The 20287-nt window shown below is 36.9% G+C and overlaps 1 protein-coding gene across 5 annotated transcripts in view; it reads right to left on the bottom strand.

The window, feature by feature from the left end:
* HGF (hepatocyte growth factor) overlaps positions 1-20287 on the bottom strand; it is a 61000-nt gene that overhangs the window by 38577 nt on the left and 2136 nt on the right. For 3 of the 5 annotated variants that reach the window (XM_069801715.1, XM_069801711.1, XM_069801712.1), the window contains exons 2-4: positions 10413-10578; positions 5547-5659; positions 4825-4939 (exon numbers count right to left, since the gene is read on the bottom strand). In XM_069801715.1, coding sequence (XP_069657816.1) covers positions 4825-4939; positions 5547-5659; positions 10413-10578 — 394 coding nt within the window. Of the gene's footprint in view, positions 1-4824; positions 4940-5546; positions 5660-10412; positions 10579-16469; positions 16542-20287 lie in introns of all 5 variants that reach the window. The other 2 variants (XM_069801714.1, XM_069801713.1) reach the window with 2 other exon arrangements.

Below are 20287 nucleotides of genomic sequence, written 5' to 3'. Positions count from 1 at the left end.
AGCAGCTAGAACTGAGCATCAGGAGCGTGTGAGCGTGACCGAACAGTGTGACACACCGCGCTGAGAGGCTTTCACTGCCTGAAACCACGGGCTGCTTTGCGTTTCAGCATCAGTGTATTGGGTCCGGCTGAGATGGAGTTAATACTCCCCATGGCAGCCCTCATAGCGCTGTGCTCTGCATCAGTAGCTAGAAAGGTGTTGATAGCACACCAGTGTTTTGGCTACAGCTGAGCAGTGCTGGCACAGCATCAAGGCTGTCTCTCCAACATTTTTGCCCCCCCCCCCAATGGCAGGCTGGGGCAGGGCAAGATCTTGGGAGGGGACATAACCAGGACAGCTGACCTAAACCAACCAAACAGATATTCCATACCATATGACGTCAGCTCAGATATAAAAGCTAAGTAAAGGGAGACGGAAGGGGGGGCATTTTGTCTTCCGGAGCAACCACTACACATACTGAAGCCCTGCTTCCCGAGAAGCGGCTAGACATCGCCTGCTGATGGGAAGTAGAGAATAACATCATCTGTTTTTTCTTTGCTTTCGCGCGCGCAACCTCTGCTATCACTTTATTAAACTGTCCTTATCTTGACCCACGAGCCTTTTGTTATATTTTTCTCCCCCCCATCCAGCTGAGGAGGGGGAGTGATAGAGCGGCTTTGGTGGGCACCTGGCATCCAACCAGGGTCAACCCACCACAATCAGAAATTTCCCCAGATCCTGCTTTGGCTGTCTTGCTTCATGTTCTGCCCAAGCCCCACTGTTGTCACCTTAGGGTCTGCTGCTTATAGACCGACTCATCATTGCTATCGTACAAATTAGGTCATTTAACAGCAACCTAGCTGACTTAAACTGTGCTCTCTCTTTCATATTTTCTGCTTTTGCTGTAAGGGGCTATTAAATAACAATGCCCCTTAAGATCTTTCTCTTTTAGATTAGGGGTTCTCAGGCCAATGCTAAGCACTTTGTTTTTCTTTAGTGATTTTATAGAAATGTGAGCTAATGCTATATTTTTTGCCTAGCACACATTCTTAGTATGAAAATGCTGCTTATGCTCAGTCCATCAAATATAAACTCTCCAGGGTCAAGGTTTTGTGTTCTTAGCTGTCTGTAAAATTATGTACTTACCTCTAGAGAAAACCCCATTTACACACTGACATATAGAGATATATGTAGGCACATATATATATATATATGTATATATATTTATACATAAAGGTAATACTAGTTATTTTTCCCCACAAATAGGGAATAGCTAACCCCATAGTAAGGAGCCCACCCCAGAGCTGGTTCTGTTCAATGCCACTGCAAGAGCTCATGCCCACACTCAGGCTGCACATTGCACACAAACCCTGTGGCACTCCACTGCCGGTTTCATTGCAGTGATGCTTAAACAGCACCTAAATCTCTGTGGTTAAAAGACACATGAAATTCAAAGTTATGCTCAATTCCATGAAGATACTTTTTGTTGTTGTTGTTAATTGAAAGGTTGGGCAAAATGCATAGGGGATCACACAAAACTCGTAATTCAACTTAATAAATTTTTTAATTTTTGAACTTTCTAAGACTTGTTCCAGGTTTTTTTTTTCTTCAGTAAATTTGAATTCTGGTGGAAATATCACAAGTAAAGTGCACCTTTTATTCTGAAAATGCCTAACACTTTATTTTGGGTGTTTGGTTGGTTGGTTTTTTTCTGGTTTTTATTGTTGTTGTTTTGTTTTGGTGTGGGCTTTTTTAATCACCAAGGGAATTCAAACATATCTATATTCTAGAGGAAAAAAAAAAGGAATAAAATTTCATCTAACTTCTTTTAGAAGACTGTAGACACTTGCAGCTTAGGAAACTAAACTAAGTAGTTGGGTCAGTCTTTATACACATGAATTGATTTATTTTATATACAAAAGCAGAAAAGAAATGTATGGTTCCTGCTGTCCTTGGCAAATTCTAAGTTACAAATGAATAAATTAAAAATGAGGAAAAAAAGAGAGAGAGGGAAAGAAGAAGAAACAAAAAGAAAATTCTGACATGACATTTAAATCATGTTTTATTCCCGTTAATGAAATCTTTGAACTAACTGAAGTGGAAAATACCTCTGTTAATAGCATTGTGGTTCTAGTCAATGCAATGTGAAAGCATTACTTAAAAGCGCTTTTCTTATTTTTGGTGCTTGAAGAGAATAATTTTTATGTTATTACTGCTGCCTATAAAACTGTTCCTTCTGTTTCTCCTCTGTAGTTTTGAAATATAAATCTCTGAAATTTTTTTAGTTAAAGTTAGCCTGGGACAAACTTTTCTGATGGGACGTTGCTACCTGTGTATGTGTTAATGTAGTATGTTAGTGCATATTATAATATTTTATTTAATTTTCCTGCTGGAAAATCTTTCAGCTCAGATATTATGGACATTAGAAAACATAGGGAAAAGGCATTTCAAATTACATCAGATATGCTATCAGAACATTAAAAAAAAAAAAGTCTAAAAGAATAGCATTAGAAACTCAAGATGGGTCAGAAATACAAATGGCTTCAACGGGTACTGAAGCAACATTCTTGAGGGAGGAAAAGATGAGATGCAGTAAAGACCCACCCAGAAATGGAAGATAGAGCCACTCCTAAAACTGTGTGCCGATTTAGTTCAGCTATATTAGGTAAGGAAAAAAAAAGAAAAAAGCCAAAAACTAAAGCCAGTAGAAGTAATGATAAAAACATATCCGACCACAGCAAAAGTCATGGAAACTAGCAAAAAAACTGTGAAGTACTGATCTACTCTTTGACCATTTCTCTTTGAACCCTTTTTGCATTGGCTTTATCCATTTAGATAAAAAGCTCTTAAGAGAAAAAAAAATAAAAAAAAGATAGTCTTGTAATCTGTACTAGGATGGAGATGAAAATAATGGAACTCTGATTTCAGCTGGGAGTCTCCAGGTTCTACTGGAATACAGATAAATAAAAATATAGTTTGTTAAATCCAAGAACAAGTTTAAAGTCTGAAGTTATTTCAATTCTTTCTAGAAAGATAATGAAAAATCTGTAAAGTACATTTCTCCCTTGAATATGAAAAAAGGCATTTATTTTCCAGTGGCACTTTGTGATAATCAGATGTTGAGAAAAACTGACCTAAAAATCTAAGCCTTTCATACTAATAAGTTCCAAACACACCACTACTGTCTGCTTCTTCCCATCTCCCTCATGTCTCTGATGATGAAATCATATTTTCTGATGTTGAAAAACAAAATTAACATGCAGCCACCTCATTTATCCAGTGACCTTTTAAAAATTAAACTTATTGCACAAGGCAGGAGAAAAGTCATTCTCATAAAATTCATCATAGAAGAGTGGCTGTCTAAATGTAGTAGATAAAACTGTGTATGCTGTATATTAAAATGCAATTTAGTGATAATATATACTATCCAGACACTTTTCTTTCTTTAATTATATAAAGTCATATGAATATTATATAGAATAATGCTTGTTCTTGCTTAGGCTGTAATTATTGAGAAAACTTTGACTTCTAAAAGATGAAGATTGTATACTTCAAGGTGTTGAGTCTCAAGAGGTCATTACTGTGGGAGCTGATGTTTTTTTTCATATGTTCACAATTAAGAACGGCTTTGGTCTCACACTGAAAATCAGACACACTACCATCTATATTATAAGCAGCCGAGTCCAAGCCTGAGGCTCAGCTTTGTAACACATCATAAGAGGAAAGAACCCAAGTATCCTTTGCCTTTTAATGTTGTTCCAAGATATCCTCTTGCACGCTGGATAGATTTGGTCAGGACAGGACTGAGCAGTGCACAGCCCAGTTCCTCACTAGCAATCTCCAGCTTGGCTCCTCCTAAACAAAGTGCTGATGCTGGGAGTCCACAGCAAAAGGCAGAAATGGAGATAGGAAGCTTATGGGTGAGAGGAAAATTTTGGTTTTGGCTCTTAAGCGTTTATTATCTAAATGGCTAAAGCCAGTACAAAAAGCTTCAAAGAGAATTGGTCAAATAGTAGACCAGTACTTCATAGTCCTTTTGCTAGTTTCCAGCAACATTTGTTTTGGTTGAATCTGGTTTTACCATTACTCTTACTGGCACCAGTTTTTGGTTTCCTCCTCTTTTTCTTTAGCCAAAATAGCTGAACTAAGTCTACTCTCAAGGTGTAGATATGGCCTCTGTTCCTCACTATATCAGGTCTTAAACTCGAAAGTTAAGTCCCATATGTGCTACATCAGTCTTTAGTTATTGCTTGTATGATCTGAAGGGAAGGATGTCAATAATCTGTTCAGTCCTTTCCATGTATTTGTTGCCTGGTCTAAGTGCTTTATAGAGTTTAACATATTCTACAAAAAATAGAGAATTAATAGTAACTATGCAAAATACAGTAACAATAATTATTTACTGATCAATAGGTGGGCTAATACCTCTAATATCCCTTGCTTCTTAATGTTCTATTTTTTAGAATTACCCCTTTCCTGGGAGTCAATTAGAAAACAGTGATAAACTTCCAGATCCCAGGCTGAAGTTACGCAGATGTTTTGTTTCTGCCAGTAGCTAAAAGATCAAAAGGATATAAACAGCTACAAAAACTGACACAGGAAAGGAAGGGATCCAGACACACAGGCTGGCATTAGGAGAGACCTCTTTGGAGAAAGCCTGAGAAGGTAAGAGGTTTCTGGGATCTGGAGAACAGCACCTCTTGGGGGAAGGCAAGAATACACCTAAGAGATTTTGTTGTCTAAGGTCAGTTTTCTCATAAATTCTTTGTCTGCTAATAAGTCAAGCCATGCTTTATGGAAGCTGTCTGGGCACTATTCCCATTGTCTCTGCTCCTGAACTCTTACCTGTGCTCATGGGGGATCATTGAATTCCAGGCTTGACACTGGATACCACTTTTGGTAACAGATATTGTTCCTTTGTAGTCTGCTCCTTTTCCGATGATACAATTCCTGACATAGTCTATTGAAAGAAAAGAGAAGAAAATTAGAGGTTTGGTTAATGTATTTAAAATTTGAGCTCATCATCAGTTTTCACTTAAAAATAATTTATTTTTGATAGGCTTTAAATACTTAATTATTCAAAATACTATTTCATTGTCCACATATATTCTTGGGTTTGTTTTTTTTTTTTTTCAAAATATTGGTCACTGACTTCCCAATGAAAGCTACTGAAAATGTTTCCAAAGTGTTTGACTGAACAAAAGTCCATGTCTGAGGACTCAAGTCCCCCACTCATTAGTGAGGTAAATAAAATCAATATTAAGTCAATAACAGTAACTCATACAACTGAGCTTTTTAGTAGAAAACTGAAGTAGCAACTCAGACTAGTACATGTGATGGTAGGCAAATATGTATGTTGAAAAACTGAGCAAGAGCAAGTATGTAGATGAACTTGCATGACAGCAAACCCAGGATATTTGTAAATAAAACTTTAGGATGAAGCTTTCAGAATGCATAAAACCATCCCATGCCCAGGATGCTCCTACAGCCAAGAAGTCACTGACTGACCTCAGCTTTTTTTCCCCCTCCATAGCTGGAAAAACAAAATCAGTAAATAAATCAGTTACCCTTCTTTTCATACAGATCAAACGCATGGTCTTGCTTCTTTCTCACACCATTTGTCAAGCTGTTGAAGGATAACCAATGGCACCGTTTTGTAACTCTGTCATAAGCAAAGGCCCTGCAAAGAAAATCTGGATGAGAAAAAAATCTCTATGTGGTTTATAATAATGACACATGGCCTGCCAAGGAGCATGCAATGACATCAGATTTATTTTTACTGGGAAAGTCAGAGAAACGGTCGAAATTACTATTTAAACCCACAACTGTGCTGACAAGAACAAAGAAACAAAGAAATTAAATTGATGTGGCCATTACATTAAATACCAGCTTGGTTGTTCACACTAATCTAAGAGTTCCCTTGTCATTGAAGATCTTTATTTTAGAAGTAAGATAAATGTGAATGAGACAACATTTATGTACCCAGTTGTGCTGCTTTCTGGGGGAAAGAAAAAGAAGACTCTAAAACATCTTCTTTGCTGTGCTTACAGTATGCCTTTGAAATAGGTATCTCACACTGACAGCTTGAGGAAAATTCAAGCACAAGAAATCTCTTGCCTAGAACAACATAGCTGTTTATAAACAAGATTATTTTTGTTTTTATGAATAATGTAAACTGTGATAGTGTACCTACAGCTTGTCCTTGCTTTGCTTTTGTTTCTTTTTTTTTCTCTTATTTTTAATTGCTTTCAAGGATAGACTACGATGTGTGCTGAATTGAGTGGATTTGAGGGGGGCAAGAAAGGCAAACAGAAATCAGAAGAGTAAAAATGCTTTCTTTCAATATTTTAAATGAAACATGCAAATCTTTTTCTCCTAACTTAATTTTGAAAGGAAATTCCTTAAGCATAGGTAAAATATTTCAAAGAATTTTAAAAACACAGTTGACTGCCTGGGTGGGGGGAACAATTATTCCAATGGGGGGTGGGGGGGAAGAGAGAGAGAAAAAAAGAAAGACAACAAAAAAACCTGCTGAAAATTCTTTTTTCCCTTATTTTCTCATTAGAACCAAATAACAAATCACTGACATGATACTATTGTCTCTAGCCCACCACACAGTCTACATTTCTGTCAGTCATCCCAAACCTTCTGAGATATTTAATTCTGACCTGAGAAGGCATTTTAACACTACTTGATAATATCCAAAGCACACACATATTTCCTACACTTCATCCGTACCTTGGCTGTGCCATATTCCTGAGCACTGCACCCCTCAACTCAAAGCTCTTTGATCTTCATTTAATTCACCATACAAGTTTTTCTGTGTGAGATCTGGCTGGCTTCAGTTAAAAATATTACAAGATCCTATCCAACCTCCCCACTCTTCTCTCTTTCAAACATCCTCTTCATTATCGTTTCCATCACCAAACAGATTTTTCATCCAACTGCTCTCTCTACTCTGTTGACTCCAAATGTTTCCAACCTGCTAACCTTCATCCTTCTGCCCTTGTTCAGCCTTCTGTTCTCTCCTGGCTGGTTCTCAAATATGAGTGTATCCAAGTGCCTCTAACTCCATCTTCACAAAAATATCCTTGACCTTTCCTGCCTTTCCAATTACATTCTCCTTTCCCCTCCTCCCTCCTAAAGTGGGAATGCAGAATGCACTGTTTACAAACATTTCTTTCAGTTTTTGCCTTTCAGTTGCCTTTTGGTTTCTTTCCAGTTTGGCTTCAGCCACTTCTGCACATGAAAGTTTCTAACAATCTTTTCTTGGACCCAAATCTGGAGGGTTTTTACATTTCCAAAGTCAACATATTTAAGCAAATTTTTGGACTTTCTTCTACTGATACTGCTGATCACAACAATTTTTGTTGTTGCTATTTGTACTGAGGTAGTCAGTAGATTTTCTGATCAGATACTGAAATCCTGTGGTCTGTACTGGAATCCCTTTCCATGTAAATACAAAGACACTCCAGAAATTAAGCAGATAACAAAGGATGAGACAGGCACAGCTTTGTACGTAAGGAAGTGACACGCCTGCAAAAGTCATCTGCATAGCCACTAAAACAGTAACTATATTATCTATATTAAGAAATGTAGTGGGAAAAGCTGCAAGGATGACTGAAGGAAAACAGTGGGAGTAGTGGACTGCAAATGGTGGTGAAACAAAGGAATAAGAACAGCTTAGCAGCAGGTTAATAAAGCTGATAGGGAAGGCAGAAGAAGCACAGAGAGTTATGAAGTCAAAAAGACAAGGTAAGTAAATGAATCTAAGGGGTACTTTGAGAGGCGATTTTAGGAATAGTGTTATGAAGAAGAAACAAGTCTAGATAAGGATCTTGTAACTCCAGTGGAAATGATCAAGATCTGTGCAAGCATGATAGCAAGGGAAAAGAGGAAACATCCATCCTGAGAAGTGACATACATCAGCTCCAACAAAAAGGTGTCAGAGTTAAAAACAGCAAGGATTAATGATTACCAAATATCACACTCAAAATTTACTTGCAAATGATACAGAAACTTATAAATAAATCAAAGGTTGTCTTAATATTTCTTTTTTCCCCCAGAAAACAACGAGTGGCTGATCCTTTATAAGTCTGTAGTGCCTGGGATCTGCTACATTGCCACTTTCTGGCAGAAAAGAAACCCAACCCTCTTCCTGCTTGTGCACCTCACAGGGCACAGACCCAGGTGTTGCGGCTCCCAGTGATGTTGTCACAATTGTGTTACAAAGTATTTCTATTTTATTCAATCTTTATGCTTAAACAAATTGAGTTTGCATTCAGAAAATAAAACATCAGTGCTGTGACCCAAGTGATGGAGAACTACTGCGTGGGTATGAAGTATCACAATCAAGCCAAGAAAACATCAATAAACAAAGGAAAATCCAAGTCTTGTATTTCAAGTATGTAAAATGCCATTTTGTGTTACTTCTCTTCTTGTTTCAGAAGGTTCCCACAGCAACCAGTAAACTAATTGGTTTTAATTTAAGTTGGCAACAAATTTCACCTTGTAGTAACCATATGCTGGTATGAAGTTAAAGACTGGGGATCCTAGGAATAAAAGGGAAACATTAGTAATCACTGGTTCCTTTAAAAGGGAACACATGTAAAATATGTGTTTACAGTAGCATCAAAGAACTATGCACACTACAACAGGACTCATCTGGGGTGAAATGGGAAACCACAAGAATGTTCCCAGATACAGAATATCCCTCTTTTCTGCTGCATTGTGGTAGCATGGGCAGGACCTAATCACTTACCCCTCTGCTGCTAGCCTTCCTTGCTAAGAATGTGCCACGAAAACTGGAAATTCAGAGCTTCAGTAGTCAGATTTGTAATTCTTTTTCATCTTCATTGCAAAATAACTACATGACTGATTGCATTTCTGCTATCTGTGAATAGGACTCTTCCAAGCTGTGTTCTCAAAGTCCCTCATGGCACCTCTGTGTTGCTTTATTAACTGATTACAGCAGGGAGAATTTGTCCCTTAATGAATCCATCAGACAGCATCTCAATAGAAAAAAATTTCTTCACAAATGAGAAAGTTTTAAAAATTCAGAGAGATTCTAGATTATTGTTCCTATAAAATAGAATCAACAAATATATTAACTTACTTTTTATTTTCAGAATGCAAAACATACTGTCCAGAGCAGCTACATCTAGCTTGAGACAACTTTCCTAAGCAAATGTTGGAATACAGAATTGTTGTTTGCTTGGCATCATTCAGAAATTTTTTATACTGTGAAACCTAATTTTGTAATACTCCTTGCTGCTGACCATCAGAACTCAAGGATCTCTTGCTGTATCGAACACAACCTGATCCACTTGGCAATGACATCAGTGGAAGCTCTGCCAATAGGAAAAGGAGTGGCTTGTACCATGTGAAAAATATTAGTGCCTGGAAAATATTTTCTAACAGAAATAAGGAAACTCTGCTCATTGTTTACATATATAAATAGTCAAAGTACAAAATAATACAAAATAGATCTTGCAACACTGGAATTAAATGCTTAAAGAAGGATTAAATTACAGTCGAGGACCTTTTCTGCCAAGGAAGAGTTTTTGTTATCACATTTGGTCTAGCTTCCATTTGTAGCAATTGTCAAAACTTTTTTATGTTTCAAGATCAGGCTCATATTTAGCCCAGTACTCACCAGTACAGAATTCATCCATTCTCTCCAAGATTCTCCTGCATCCATGTCCTTTCATTTATTGCTAATGGTCTAGACTAAGAGAGGCCAGGGGGATAATTTAAGTCCAATACATGGGAAAAATAACAGTGATTTGTTCCAAAAAATAGTAGAGAATCTGTACAAGGCAGACAAGCAATCAGCTGCATGATGTGTTTCTAAGAGACAGCAGATGCTGAACAATAGTTATCATATACTTGTAATGATTGTGCAGCCCAGAAGGTTTGATTCCATTGTATCAGATTCGTCGTACTTGCCAGTGAACTTCAGCAGTGCATGTATCTGTGCTCCATGTGTGACGTTCCCATTGATTTCAGCAGGAGTAATGTGCAAAGAATGAAGACAGAATATGGTCTGAAGTGGTGCTGAAATACTGCAGCTGTGATGTGTGACAATAACCATTTTATAAGAGACATAAAAATCTCAGAAATGTTCACCAAACACTACAGTGCAGCACAAGTCATCCACATCTTAACATGAGTACATTTTTTCAGCTATGTTATGGAAAAGGTTACAGATTGGACAAGCTAAGAAGACAGAACAACTCAGATAAAACTTCAGAAAAGACTGACACTGTCTGGACAGGTAGAACAAGATCATGGAAATCAAAACGCACAGTCTTTAGGTTGTCCTCAGTAAAAGGTACCACTGACAAAAATGACAGAGAGACCTTTGGCCAAAGGGCGTCATATAGGTTCCATTTGGAAGAAAACTGTAAAAATAATAGAGATACATAACTTACTTGCAAGTGAATGAAAGGCCTTTGTTCCTGCTGCATCTCTTGGCACATTGCTCAGTGGTATTTAACAGCTTGGTCTTTACTTCCAGTGTTTTGTTTACTTTAATGAGCATCAACTCTCCTGTTTTTTTGAAGTCATGAAGAGGATTTCTCCTTTTTCCTTTACCCTCTAAGAAAGAAGCAAAGAAGAAAAAGAGAAAAAAAGAAAGAAAAAAAGAGGAGTGCTGAGATTAAATATGGCATTAGATATGAATAACAGTTATCAGGAATTATAGGAACATTGGTACGTAAAGCATAGAGAAATTCACAAAAACACAGTACAAGCAGATACTTGAGAAGAATTGATTATTTTAGATGGCGATCTCCATTCTTAAAAAAGGGAAAGGTAGGAATTATAATAGAATTCATTTCAAATAAAGACTTGCATAATGCTAGAAAAGGATAAGAGGGAAGTTTTTCACCCTTTGTAATTTTTTTTCAGAAACCCCCAAATATGCCTGATAATAATAATATGAGATTTTATAAATATTTTCATTAAAACCTCAAGTGAAAAAGATGAACAAAGGTCTATTTTGGATGGACAGAATGTAGTTATAATCAGAAGGAAAAAGATATAAATGTTATAGAGAATCACAACCTGAATGTGATAAACTTTTCCTAAACCAGCAAACTTCTTATCACAAATTGTGAATGGAAATGGTGCCTGGAAGTGACACAGAATAATCATTTGTCCTCCCTCTGCTCCAGTGAAGACTCAATGTGAGTGTTGTGTCCAGTTTAGGTGCGACCAAATTGAAGTTGTTAGCCTACAGAAAAGAAGATGATGCCATAGCATGGAAATAGTCTGCACTGCTGTAAAGATTTCTGAAAAAAATGTCTCTGATGAAAGGCCCAGAGGAAAGAGTATAAAACTGAGCAGGGAAGATTGGCTAGAGATGTTTGGCTGAAGTGCAAGAGAAAAAGTCTTTGATTTTTGCAAGACCCCCCCCCAATTTTCCCAATATGTATGTATATCTTTATTTTTTTCCCATAGAAACCAGTCTGCCAATGTAGGCTGCTCCGTTGTCAGTGAAGGCAGATGAGTACCTCTGGAGAGTGATTCTCCCTATTCTGACAGATGAGTAACATCGGGAGGACAAATTGTCCTTTGGATCTATTTCTCCTATTTCACTCAGTGATCCCAGATGATCTTTTTCGATTAGGTGGCAAATCCAGGTAAGGTTAGGTGAATGAATCCCTCCTTAATTTACAAAGTAGATAATAGTATTTTTCATAACTTCTTTCCATATAACTGTTTTCACAGCTGTCCTTTAATTTTTCTCTAAGGAATCTGCAACAATGATAGAACACGAATGCTCCGGATCAATTAATTAAATTTTGCTGGAGTCTTTCAAATACATGAAACCTCAGCCTAGTGCTCTGTTATCCGGAATAGATAATTCCTCATGCAAGTGCAGAGTGCTCTTAGGCCTGTTAACTTTTGCTGGGTGCACTCTGTGCAGAAGCTCAGAATAATTCTCTAAAGTGCAACAGCTGAGGCTCTGAAGGAGTTACTGACAACTCCACATGTTGTAAAGCCAAAGAGGGCTTAAGGGTGTTCCCTTTGCAGAACTTCCATCCTGATCATTAAGCGAGCTCACATTTTCAGTGGATTCAGCTAAATCACACCTCTCGGTGGTGAGTTATCCCTAAGACACCTAAAAATACACCAAAGACATTCAAATTAGATTTCATCAAGCTTCAGCCTTTAAAAAAAAAAAAGAAAATCAAAGGAGTAGAATATCTCTGCTGCAACGTACCTAGAAAATAATCTTCACCCCATCCTACTCTCCTTTTTGAACTGCTGAAGGTGAACTATGCTATTCCTCTGCACCTAATAGCTCACAATTTTAATTCCAACTACAAATGTTTTCAGAAAAAAAGAATTTATTTACCTCCGAATCCATGTTATTATTATATGAAGAAGCTTTTGATGAAAAGATCAAATGTTAATAGTTTTGGTGCTGTGTTAGTGACTCATATCAGCTGTCTTAAGCATTTTTAGTCTTGTATTTGTGCAGTGCACATGTACCCAAAATGAATCATTATATTTAGGGAAATGCTGTGAGGACACTCTTGCTTTAAGTATCAGCACCCTTTTACTGGAAACCATTGTGTCTACACTGAAGCTGCTTTATTTTTTGCTGTACCTGTGACAGAGCCAAAGTGCTGCAAAAAGGATTGTATCTGCTCTTTAAGACAACCACAGAAAAACAAGTCTTCTATAAAGCTTTTGTGGTAAATTTCTCAATCTATTATCTTACAAGACATACTTGTTAGTTTTATGTTGTCTTAGCCAAGAGTTTTATGTCAAATGGAGGTAAGAATCTGTACAGAAATATCAAAGTATTTTCTTTCAGTGCCTGATGCTAACATTTCCCATCTACTGATAAGTGTAATTATCTTAATTCCCAATGATAACAGCTTCTTAAACTCACCAGCTAGCATGCAAGAATATGATTTAAAAAATCAAGAAATTCTGTTCTGGCTGAAAAACATGGTTCACAGTTCTGCTTTTTTTTTATTTTCTTCTTTTCCTAGCAGTTGTCCAAAGAGGATTATGGGTTTGATCTTGCATTTAGCAATTCATAACAGCCTGATTTACTTTAGCTTTCAAACAACAACATTCTACAACTTGCCTATAATCCAAAAGGCAAAGGGCCAAATGCATCTGTGGTATGACTTTTAGAACCATCAAAATAACACAAGGCATTACTTTTACAAATCTAACAACAAAATAAATAAAAATATTTGAGCCTTTTTACTTCAAATTAGGTGCTTATATTATTAAAATCTTAAATCAAATACTGCCCTAGAAATGTTCTACATTAAAGGTTACCATGCAATATGCTATAACTAATGTTTCTGATATGTGATTGCCATTCATCTCAGTTTCCTAAACTTTGATTAATCAGGACTTTTGGTTATTTTGTGTGCCATTTCCTCTGATGTTTCTTGTAGTTGAATAACATATTACTAAGGAAGTCTGATATTCCACTTAAATTTGAAAATAATAGCAGCTGATTCAAACACAGAAGAATCCAGTCAAATATGAATCAACATTTTCTTCAACAGAAACAATCGCTAACTGAAAATATTTCTTCAGTCAACTTAAAAAATTCCCCCAAAAGGTGAGGGTGGTGCCTCTTTCTATTTCTTAACATGATAGCAACCCTTGCTGAACAGAAAAAAGAAGAGCTCAGCCAGTGCCCAAGGAAATGGGAACTACCACATTTGCTCTAGTAGGATCCAGTGTTGGACAAGTACTCCAAAGTCAAATTTGGAATTTCTACAGTCTCCCTGCTGGAGTTCTTCCATTTTCATAAAATGCTTTAAATATTTACTGAAGAAAAAAGGATCCTCACAGTGAAAGACATTTACCTGGGAGCGACAAGAACTGAAACTACCTGACTATGTTCTATATCTCAATTAAAAATTCACACCTTTTAGAAAACAATAGATCTGATACTGAGTTATATAAGAGTCAATAAATTCAACATAAATCTAATTTCAGGCCATTTAGAGTTCAAATACCTAAGCAAGTCAAGTTTCAGACTCTCAGATCTTAGTCTCACCATAAAAAAGGATTTGGTTTTGCATTATCTGTTTAGTAGTAAAAAGCTAATATAACTAACGTGATACCATCATTGTGGTAATCAAAATAGCATACAGGATGTCAACAGGCCTTAAGAACACCTTTGTCCATTATAATGAGATCAAAACACTACTTGGATTGTCTACTGCAAAATTTTACAATTTTTATCTGACTTTATCTACCTCGTTGGTAATCCCTTTCTCTTTCCTCTGCCAGCCCAACTTTTCCTAATATAGGTGTATATTTAGGCTTCTGAGTTATAGTCTCACAGAGTACAACTGGAGCATACTGGCTGTCTCCCCTGGAAAAAATTCTACTTTTTTATGGACTTGTCATAGACTCTACAAAGCTTTTGTTAAACAGGAGTTATGATGCATTCAACATGTCAGCTTCCAGGGTTTCCAAGTTTCACTCTAGTCTATGCAATAGTGCTTTCTTAAAGAAACACATTGTGAAGTCTTGTGAGAATGTGAGAGGCCTCATTCCTTTTCTTTCTTTCTAATTTTGCATCCCATTTTATTATACAGAAACAAACACATCAAAACTCAACACCAAATTTTCCGAATGAGAAGATAAATAGATTTAAATTAAAGGTTTATGTTTAAATCAAGATTCTTAATGAAATCTTGATGGTTTGTTATGGAGTTTTATTTCCTTATTCTGTTTGTTTACACTTGCAGAACATCAGCATTTTACTAATTAGTTATTTTCTTTGTTGTGTTAAACTTTCACCTGTGTGGAGTGATGAAATTTTTTTTTTCTATTCTCATAATTACTGATGTAAGTAAGTTGGATACAGGTCTTTATACCATGGATGGAAAAAAGTCCTTTTATAATTTTCAGTTTTGAAAAAAATGTGGACAGTCACATAGCAGCACTGCTGTTTATTATGTTTGTCAGATGTCAGAGATAAACTAAATCTTTGTGGAAAAAAAAAAAATCAAGAAAATTAAGACACCTAAATTCCTTAGGCTGGCAGATGTTGTCAGAGAACTGCTGGAATCAACTGCAGTCCTTCCAAATGGAGCAATGAAAATAAGATGGCACTGGGGAGAAAAAGAGGGAAGTTGTCTACACATTGTGTAGGAAGCTTAGAGAAGCTGAAGATTCAAAATATATTCCTGTGAAGAAAAATGGTCATAGAAAGTGACACAATTACTTCAGAAATATAGAAGACATAGTCCCTTTCTTTAGTATCAATTGGCATTTTAGATCTCTGTTTAATATTTAGCATCATGTTTGTAATGAAATGAAGTCACTTGACCTTGAGCAGTTAACAGATGGACTAATTAGAGATTGAATTATTTGTGTTATAATTGATAACCAGGTCAGAATGTCAAAATGAGATTAGCTATTAATTTTGCAAACAATCATCACTGCAAGCCAAAGTAAACTAGATTTCCTCAATGAGCTAGAAAAAAAATAAAATATGAAAGCTGAATTTCATGTGATATAAAACTGGGGGGCAGGGGGAATCAGAAATCTGCCATCATATGAAAGGCCTTCAAGAAAAAAAAAAAAAAAAGAAAAGAAAAACAACCCTAAACACACCTGAAATAAATGTAGGAAAGCACAGTTCAACACAATAAACATTCAAACATTTTATCAGGGAACACCATACTTGACAAAAATTGCATAGTAACACCCAAGCAAATGTATTCATAAGTATGTATCTGAATGGAAAAAAAAAAGAAACAAGCAAATGTTAGATCTCAATAAAATGTACAAAGCAAAAATCTGCAAAACCATGGATTATCACAGCGTCAGGCAACACTTTTCAGAAGAGAGATCAAAGCTGAATGCTTATCTCAGTATAAATAGTGACAATTTAATATGAAAATAAAAAATAAAGTATGTTTAATTATATGCATAAAATTGCATTTGGCAAAGCTTGTGTAAGAAGAAAAATCAATGAGTAGGGTTTGAAATAAAGCAACAGTTCTCAGCGTACTTGGGTTGAAAAACAGTATGTAAATGCAGTGAGGTGTTTAACTTGTCTATAAAACATGGTTCAAGGGATACTTTTAAATAAATTCAATAATCTATTTCCAAGACAATGTTTTTAAAAGGATCTAAAACATCAAGGGTAAATTGCATATTGGTGCAGGCCCCAGTGTGACAGCATAAATATGCTGGCTTCATTAAGAAAAAACAAAACAAAACAAAACTTGACCAGATGGTGAAAGTAGATGCTACTAAATGGTTTCAGACACCACATGCTTAAGTTAACAGTATGGTCACAGTAATAAAAGAAAAGATGTTGAAGGTGAATGTTGATAGTAAAATCATTAATAGGGTCATCAAAGTATTGTTATCTATGAGAATAGTTAGGAAGCACGTTTTAAACAAATACATTCAAGGCAATTTTCTCTCTTAAAGCAAGTCCTAACAGAGTCACTTTGATAAAAAGGATTAATACTCAGCACTTTTAACTTACTTTCATTTACTTTGACTTCTCCTTATGCCTGTTTCAGTATCAGAAATGTCCAAATTCCTGGCTAGAATGCAAAAAACTGAACACCTTTTCCAAATGACTTCTCATTTGGAAAAAAAAAAGAAAGGAAGAAAGAAAGAAAGACCAACATAATGAGAAACTGAAACAATTCTGAAATGTGCCCAAGAAAAGAACTTTGTAGATTGAATAGACTTAGATGCTAGATTAAGTTTAATGCGGTTATTTATGTAAGACAATAAATTGGCGTGAAAGTTTACCAACCATACCCATAAAAACTTCAGTCAGCTGTATAGATGGAAAGTCACCAAAATAAAACCAGCTGTCCAAGGAGGCATCTCTACCTTGTCACAATTAAGCAGTTTCTCAGAAAGGTATCTGGAGGATGATGTGATTATTTTAATTTCTGAAATTAATTTTCTAGGCAAAAGAGCCATAATAGAAAAAAATCTACAATTTTTAGAAAGTAGTTTGAAATATAGATATATAATATAGAGATAATTTTTTCCTTATTTTTACATTGGCTTTCATTCTAGTTGTTGAGCAGATTCAGGAAATGCAAAAAGATATTTCTTTTTGGCTTTACGTTGCATATTGGCACTCACACACACACCCCCATGCACGCATAGCCCTTATTAGCAAAGATTGCCATGTTACTTGGGACCCAACTTCATGTTTATGCCAAGTCCTGCGTTTGTAAGCCTCTGCTATAGCCAGTGCGAAAGCTCAAGAAGCTAAAGATAATGCTAACAACTGATAGTATATTCTAAAATTGGATGGTAGATGCAAAAGGACAGCTCTTTTTCTTCCAAGAAAAGGTTATCTGCTCAGCAGGATGCTGGGACCCATTGGCAGAAACAAATGTTCTGCAGTTTGTACTCTGACTTGCTGTATCTAACCTCTGGCTAAATTACTGAGAGGATTTTCCCTTGTAAGATTTGTCTTCTTACGCATTTTGCACAAGAATTAAATCCCCACCATTTTGCATTGCATTCTACAATCTTTACAAGTGTTTGGCGTCTCCTCCAAGGCACCCAGCATGTCGTGCACTCCTTTTGCGACAGGGTCTCAGCCACCGCCGAGGATGTCCGGGCATGGAGTGGGGGGTGAAGAGAAAAGCACGAGCAGGCAGGGCAGGGATTTGGGCAAAAAAAAAGAAGAAAACAGAGTGACCGACTGCTGAGGGCAGGGAAACAGCCCTTGTGAGGAGTGATGAGAGCCTTGCTGCATGTTGTCTACACAGCAGTAGTGCTGCTGGCCAAGGCTGGGAGCTGTAGGAAGAGCTGGAGCTGAGGGGAGACGGCGGCCGCAGCCGGTCCCCAGCTGGCCCAGCAGCACCGAGGACTGCCAGGCGCGGCCGGGCTCATCAGACAGCACATGGGTGGAGGCCCACAAGCCATTGAAAACTCCTGCAGCTAGATTTTGCTAACACATCTGACTAATCTGGAGCATGTTCCCAGCTCTGCTTCGCCACAGCGCTGCTTTACGTGTAGGCACTAACCACGTTCAGGAACGGCTCTACTCTTCTCTAAGGGCACTGCCAAAATAACCTACAGAAAAAAGATGGGGTAACGGCGAGGATGTCCTCAGCCCTTCCCAGCTGTTTGTAGTTGCCATACTTCCCCACCGCAAGGTACCAATGTTGCTCACATCATGCCAACTCCCCCACAATTCACGCTTCCCAAGCAAGTGTGGTGATCAACCCTTTCTCACCTCTATGATCAATACTTTCTCACCTCCAGGCTGCCTTCCAGCCTCTGCCCTTCAACCCCACTTCAACGCTGATGGGCAGAAGGTGAAATTCCAATACTCATCCAGTACAAGTAATTGCAAAATGTTCAGGGCAACTCCCTCCTCTCCACATCAAGCTTTTACCCATCAAGAGGCCCAGTAATCGTGCTTTCAGATCTCCTTGGAAAAGTTCGAAATGCTTAAGTGGCAAACTAATGTTCAGCGTAAAGATCCAAAGGGGAGATATTACACTCTCCGAGGGAGACTGCACATTTCCCTTCCAACGCTGGCCTCAGTTGAAGTATTACAATAATGACAGATGAGCTCCTCCAATAAGAGGCTTTCCTTTCCTTGACTTCAGTGCACAATATTCCAGAGTTTTATGCAACATTTTAATCTCGTGTCTTTCAACTCTATATTCTCCTGCTATGTTGCTTATGAAAATGGCATTAATAGAAACAGAAAATCTGTTAAGCAGGGTAAGTGCTGTATTACATGTGAGAGCAAAACAAGCAGCCCCTGGCACTGAGCACCAAAAGGATTCCATTAAACAGAAGGAATACAGTCTTCCAACTGGCAAAGTATCATTTCGCTTTGTTGACAGTATATAGTATAATGATTATCTACAGCTGGGATGGGGAAGTATAAATCACGTTAAATTTTTTAAATATACTTAGCTATGCAGACCACAGGAATACACAACATTCATATATCGATTATGGCTATGGGATTTTTTTTTTTGTAAGCAATAGTTATTTATAGGAACTAAGTGCAACTCCCACATCTTCATTAGCAACTGCTTTGGATCATGCAAACTACAGAAAGTGCTGAGAAATTTGAATAAACACACTTGGCTGACAGTCTTTTCACAGAAAAATAAATCTTTAATTTAAATATATCTTTAACATTCAGTCTTTTGCAATATACCAATCTACTTTTTACTTTGATTAAAAAGTAATTTTTAGTTTCACTACATTAACATTATTAAAGAGATACTGTCTAAGAATACTGAATAATGAGAATATCTGAACAAGGAAGAAAACTCCCTGATAAAGTTATTAGCTACAGATTAATTTCTTTGTGCAAGTGACAGAGAATTACAGGATATTGATAATGACTAGGCAAGTAGTCTATAGGAAACTTGCACATTTATCTTTCACCAATCACTGTCTTATCTTTTATATATTAAAAAGAAACTCAGAAACTGATAGCATGGACAGCTTGCTGACACTAAAATTTCTCTGTGTTTTCTTCACCCTCCTTTTTCTTTACCCATTAATATAACCCAAATGTATTAGTCAGCAACCCTGGTAACACAGGACATTGTCTTCGCACAGAACTTAGGGCATGGGATTCCAAACCTACAAGATCCATTAACAGAAGAAATAACACTCATCATTAGATACATTTAAAATCAGCTTTGACAGAACAGTAATAGAAAAAGTATGGACATGCATTAGCAAAAGACTTCCTTTTTTTCCTATTTTTAAATTCTATTTTCATCACTTAGCTTGTTTTTCATATATAAAAAGAACAAATTTGTAGGCAAATATTAATCTTTCTTAAAAACATCCTAATAAAAAGAATTCAACATCCCGTACAAAGACAGCATACAACTTCCCTTTGCCTACATTGTAAAAATCCAGACACTTTTGTTGAAGATCATATATTTTTAAAAAGCAAGGTAAGCACAATGGCAGTGTGTGGTAAGAGTCATCTTTCTTGCCCATAAGGCAAACAATAGGATTGATTAATATTAAGGCGAGTGGGGGAAGAAAGTTAAGAAAGGGAGGGTTGCCAAGAAACTGTCACTATGAAAGTTGGCCAGAAAACAAGTTCTACTCTGTGAAAAATTCTGAAGTTTTGGAAATCTAATTTTCCTCCGCATCAAGATGAGCCATCCACTTCTAAACTGGAGAGCCCCTTGGTTAGGGCTCAACCCTCTTTGTCAGCCTACTGATACTGGCAGCACTGAGGCTGTCTTTCAACCTCTCCTGTTGGAACATTAGATAGATTAAATATACACTGAGCTTGGTAAACTACAGATCAGAGCTAAGAGCC

The sequence above is a fragment of the Haliaeetus albicilla genome, chromosome 14 (genome assembly GCF_947461875.1).
Source record: "Haliaeetus albicilla chromosome 14, bHalAlb1.1, whole genome shotgun sequence".
Classification (NCBI taxonomy): domain Eukaryota; kingdom Metazoa; phylum Chordata; class Aves; order Accipitriformes; family Accipitridae; genus Haliaeetus; species Haliaeetus albicilla.
The sequence above is the reverse complement of the archived record's forward strand: the minus strand, read 5'-3'. Positions and strand labels throughout refer to the sequence as shown.